We start from the raw sequence: 6122 nt of genomic DNA on the forward strand, positions 1-6122 counted from the left end.
CTGTGTTGCAGGTACCATGCTTTTCGTGTGTATTATTTTGCAATGTTCGCCCTGATGGGAACTATTGGATTTCTGAATGGATTTGTCTTGTTGCCAATAATTCTCTCCTGGATTGGGCCCCCTCCATTGCTTCACATGTTAGAGCAGACACATCAATTCACAGGGATAAAAGAAGCATCATCAGATAAGGAAAGTTTTGCTCTGGAGGAAATGCCAAAATGAAAAGCATAGGTGTTCCAGTTCTAGCTGATAGTACTTCACAAATTATGTGCTTGTACCTGGCAACTGTAAATCCATGTACTTTGTATGTACTACCAGGTTTGGTTGTAGGAATCGAAAAGAAAAAGCCCAGAAAGAAGACATCACTGGTCATTGGTACATAGGGGAGCACTGGCCCCTTCCCCCTGTCATAGAATGTTGCGTACAGGTCATACCATAAAAGAAAGGAAACTTCATTCAAGTTTTATGTTTGGCCTTGCAGACATCACTATAAGTTACAGCACCAGCTGTAGGAGCAAGAGAGGGGAAGTTCTCACTCAGAAGTACAAAAGTTCTCCCAAGCATACAAGCACACCGCCTTCACCAGTTGGAACTTCTGACTTTCAAAACACACACACACACACACACACACACACACACACACACACACAGTCTCTCTCTCTCTCTCTCTCTCTCTCTCTCTCTCATAATAGTAGTTGTATTGGTTGTTGAAAAAAAAAAAAAAAAAAACAAGAATACATGATTGGAAGATGCAGGATGACTCTAGGCCATCCTGCATAAACTCAACTCTCTTTTACAAACAACATATGAGAGGAATACCAAGGACTACAAAAGTCAGGGCAGGTTCACTGAACAGACTGCCCGGCGTCAAGGTAACAAATCCTCTACAGACAAAGTATCAGCATGCTGAATAAGATCAAGCTGCACCACTGAAGAAGTCCTTTAGCTTGGCCACATAATTCTGTATGCCCAAGAAAGCATAAAAAAGGAATGCATTGTATGTGACCCAAATATGCCAGCAGCCCAAGAACCTGAGAAAGTGAAATAGAATATTCTTGTGAGGTTGCAGTGGACCATGATGCTTAGGCTACCAAAAACCCAATCAAAAGGACACATCCTGGCATCCACCACAACATGCCAAATGTCAAAAAGGAGAAGCCAAATTTTTTGGGCAAAAGGACGAGATATAAATTGGTGATGGGAAGATTCCATTGTGGTACAGAAAAGAGAGCCTCGGTAGCAAAGAGCCAAAGCAAGGGGAAGACCACCCACCAACATGCGCCAAATGAATGCCTTGCATTCGAAGAGTGTCTTGTTATGCCATCATTCCATGATTGTGAGCTTCCACCAGGCCTTAGTTTTGTGCAATCCCCAAAATGCATTAGCTTTTAATGGTCAACCACAAATGATCTTTGATCATGAGGTGGTAATTCTAATTAACTAAGGAAACGTGGATACTCAAGTGGCCGGCAAGGTACCAATCCTGCCGAGGATAGGCAGAATCTAGGAGAAGAAAAGGTTGGCAACCCTGTGAAAGTCTAGAGACCTTGCCCCAAAGGGCATTGTAGCCACAAGGAACCCGGAAAACTTGCCCAATTGTGCGAAAATACACAACTGTGCTTTGAGGCAGGGAGTAGCATAAGCCACCGACACCAATCCAAAGCGAGTGATGCGATTCAACTTAGGTTTGTCCTCTAATTTGTCCTTCCATTAGAGTAGATGAGAAACTGCCGAAATTTTCATTTGGAAAGAATTAGTAGCCAATCTATCCTCGGCTAGGTGCCATTGTACCTTGAAAAGTACCATTTTCCATGAACATACCAAGTCGGTGAGAAGTATCGGAGTAGATGTAGAGAACTAAACATCAGCATGTAGGACATGCCACCAAGAACCTTGAATCTTCATATTACCCTTCCAAAGGCCGCAATTTTTAAGAGAATAATGGGCAATAATTGTCCAAGGTTGTTGACCAGCACACATGGATTGCAAAAGTGACCAACGAAGGGTTGTCATATGGGTATGCACATCCAAAACAGCCCTACCCCCATGGATTTCAGTGTACAAACATGATTCCAAGATATCCATAATATACTAGCATGGATTGAGTCTTTCTTCCATAGCATAAAGTAGAGGTGTCATATGATATTCCTCAGAGCCACATTAGCCTAAGGCAACAATGGCAAAAAGTAAGTGAGCATGGGAAGCATAATGATTTGTGCCACTTCAAGGCATATATGAAAGGGCCAAGCTTGAGATTTCCAATAAACAAATTTGGCTTCTAATTTGTGTGAGATCCATTTGAGCAAGTGTTTAGGTTTCACATCAATACTCAAGGGGTAACCAAGATGCCTCAATATATCTCCCTTCAAAACAAGCACACCTTGCCATCCCAAATCTGACAAATTGGAGTCCGTGGAAGTAACAAGGGATGATTTGGCAACATAAATAAGGAGACCCAATGCATCTCCAAGCAGATTCCAAACATCCAAAGCTTTGCAAAGATTAGTGGCATCTTCTTTTAGAACCATAGAGGTATCATCAGCATGTGCTGACCAATAAAATTCTGATGTGAAGAAAGAGATAACCATCCAGTTGTCCCATATCAGCAAGATGCAACATCATAGAGAGAATGAGGTGTCTAGCAAGTGCAAAAGAAAGAGGGCTCAATGGGCAATCTCGACGAATTGAACATGCAAGGAAAAAGGGCTCAATAGCACCACCATTCATCATAATATGGGATGCAGCCCTCACACTGATGTATAGATTAACTTGGCCATATGAGGCCCCTAAACCCATGGCTTGTATAAGATCCACAAGGGAAAACTATTATACAAAATCAAAGGCCTTTTTCATGTCCAATTGCACCAAGACCACCTCTTGCTATGTATGTCGCGCATAATCAATGGCCATTTGGGCATTGAGAATATTACTCAGAATGTTCCTATCCTTAATGAAGCCATACTGATGAGGATGTACTAGGCCAAGTAGCTACTCATGAAGGTGATTTGCCAATACTTTTGCAAAGATATTATACATGGTGTCCATTAGGGATATTGGTCTCCAGTACACAAGTTTCGAAGGGGAGGGTGCTTTAGGAACCAACTTAATGACCCCTTCTTTCCATGATGAAAACATGTTGCTTGAATCCCAAACTTGCTAGCACATTTCCGTGAGCAATTTGGCCAAGAGGGATGCATGCCTTTCAAAGAATTCATTGGTGACACCATCCCAACCAAGGCTTTTATTGTGTGGCAATTGCAACAAGACATCCATTACTTAATCTTGCGAATATCAACATCTAAAGTAACTTGCATATCATGTAGAACGTGATCTTTGACCAATGCACAAAAACTGCATGAGTACGGGTAACCTATGAGGAGCATGGTTGCTGAGAATCCGAAAGATTTACAAAGTAGTCCTTGCACATACATACAATGGATTGGGCGTTTGTAACCATGTGGCTTTCTGCATTATGTAATCTCACCATATTCTCGTGTAAGGAATGGATGTAAAGCTCAAAAAACTAACGAGATTGAGAAGAACTATCCCAAAGGCCATCAACCAAATCTTGATGCTTAAGCCTGTTGATAAGACCGCAATTGAAAGTTTTGTATAAGTCCAACCATCCACCTTTGCTGATAATGAAACCAAGAATGTATCATGGGAAGAATCTAGCGATAGTAGACAAACCAAGCCTAGAATATCCTCTACAGTATGCAAATGCTACCTTATAAGTGAGTCATGGTAAATCCCATAGTGTTTGCCACTTCTAGACATCAAGAAGCAGTCTATCAAAGGAGGTGAAGCCTTCCGATGGAAAATCACACAAAAACCTTTCTAAGAGCTGGCTTTTATATTGTTTAAAAATAGCATGACTTAGAAAGGACGAATTGAAGCACTTGCAAGTGCAGGCTGCCCAAGAGACCCTATAAGGTGTCCACTGGTTGCTTGATCATATCAAGCAGCAAAGGGAAATGATCGAATAAGGCATAGCTTTGTAACACTTGCATTTGTAAAATTTCTGGTAAGAAGAAATCTTGATGCATAGCATAAATATGGTCTAATCAAGACCACGTGGCTGAATATTGTGTCGAGTGAAATGTTAATCCCGAAGCCGATGGAGAAAGCCATGACCAAATATTTCTCTTTAGAACATCTATTGCAAGGGCATTCGAAGGCCAAGTTTTTGGCATATCCATCAGCGAATACTCTGAGGTAGATTGGAAAGGGTCAATGCACATATTAATGTCACCCATGAGCAAGCTTGGTCTACCCAAGGACAAAGAATCATGAAGCTGATTACACAGGGCCTAATGATGCGATGAGTTTGTGCACATAGTGTCCCAACAAGCCGCAAAATCTCTCTTTCAAAAACAATTTCCACCACTATAAAATGGCCATGCACATCATTTTTTATAAGAACTGGCTGAAGCTTCTCGTGCACCACCAGAAGGACACCGGAGTAGTGCATTGCTTTGATACCAGCATAAAAAAGGTAAAAACCCTGACAATCCAAAATGCAAATAGACTCTTCAAGACTTTAGTGCTCAACAACACACAATACATTCCACAATTCTCATGCAAAATGTGCTGTATGTCATGCTGCTTACTGCGAGAACAAACCCAGTGAACATTCCAAGTGGCAATCTGTATCATCAAAATCAGAGTTAAGTAGGAGGCTGGCCACGCCTCGCTTGGACTTATTTGCCAATGCCTCATGAATTCCATCATCCAAGGAATCTACCAAAACTGCAGAAGCATTCTGCCTGGACGAGTAGACTTCAAAGTGGATGGGCAAGATCCAGTTGTTGGGGTTGAACGAGGGTATCTGTGATCCCGGGGGGTGGTGACCTTGCTTGTGCGGTTAAAGGCAAGGCATCGGTGGGTCCTTGGAACGTTCAGTAGATACATTAGCACCTCCCGCTCTGTTTGGAGCAAGAGAAGAAACATCATAAGGGCCATTATTAGAAGGGGAAGCAGCCGTCCTTCATGCATAAGTGCGCAAGGAGTTTGGGGGATTGAAGTGTTGAACCTATGATGCCCAGCCTCAAGGCTTGTGGCCTTTTTCGAACGCACCTCTGTCCAAGCAGGTGCTAATTGATCACCTGAATGCATAAGCTGTTTACCCTTATCCATGGTCCTATGTAAGGAGCTCCACTATCCTTCAGCTCCTCAACTAACATGTCCATATCCCCCAGAGGGGCAACATTTGTATCTAGTTTGTCTAAACACTCCGACATAAAGTGACCCAACTGCCCACTAGAAAAGTAGTGGCCCACAAAGGTGCCCCATTTGAGCCGAAAGAGTAACGGACACATACTGGAGCAGTTTATGTACAACCAGCTAGGCCTCTTACGACCAGTTTCCCACAGCATACATAATCTGTTTTGATTAACAGCACACAAGGTTGGTGGCACGAAAACTATGCCAATGGCAGCCATGGCATCCTTTAACAAAGGCCGGTATACCGCTGGGCAAGCTTCAACCTCCACCAAGATGGGGCATTCAAGATGAAGTAGACATTGGAAATCTACCATGTAAACGCCCCGAACAACGTAGTATGCTTAACAATTATGATATTCGTTTGTTTTCGAGATTTAATATAAAAGAGAATGAACACTTAAAGCTGAAAATGAAAATTACTCACAAAATTACAGCCATGAAAATGTAAAAGTAATGGAGACAAGATTGAGAGTTGAAGATGGGCACCCCCCCCCAGAAGGAATGTATTTCTGCTCAACCCAAGTCCCTTAGGAAAGAGCTCAGTTACAATCAACCTGAGAGTGAGGAGAAGTAATTCTCACTCTCACAAGATAATGCAAAGATGTACAAACACACATGCATTATCTATTATGCAATGATAAGAACTGATTTCTTTACAGTATGAGAGAAGAAAGAGGGGAAATCAGCCTTTCTTCATCGTTGATCAGCAGTACATGGATAGGGCTTGCTTCTTGTTGCTAAAATCTGGAGAGCTTTGGAAAAGATGAATTTTGATCAGTACCTTGTTTGAGCCTGCTTTTATCAAACTTTAGCAAGACATATTGACCTTTTTCAAAAGCCAAAGGTCTTCTTCGTTTATCTGCTTGCTTTATTTGTCGCTCTTAGGCAACTTTAATAGT

General features: G+C 42.0%; 1 protein-coding gene across 5 annotated transcripts in view; it reads left to right on the top strand.

The window, feature by feature from the left end:
- LOC148021665 (uncharacterized) overlaps positions 1 to 464 on the top strand; it is a 156484-nt gene extending 156020 nt beyond the window's left edge. For all 5 annotated transcript variants that reach the window (XM_087697146.1, XM_087697147.1, XM_087697148.1 and 2 more), the window contains one exon: positions 12 to 464. In XM_087697146.1, the coding sequence (XP_087553272.1) occupies positions 12 to 222 (211 nt within the window). In that variant the 3' untranslated portion in view covers positions 223 to 464. The remainder of the gene's footprint in view (positions 1 to 11) is intronic.
- The last annotated feature ends 5658 nt before the right edge of the window (positions 465 to 6122 follow it).

Source organism: Lygodium microphyllum, chromosome 17 (assembly GCF_053477565.2).
Source record: "Lygodium microphyllum isolate KBCC chromosome 17, Lygodium_microphyllum_v1.1.10, whole genome shotgun sequence".
Taxonomy (NCBI): Eukaryota; Viridiplantae; Streptophyta; class Polypodiopsida; order Schizaeales; family Lygodiaceae; genus Lygodium; species Lygodium microphyllum.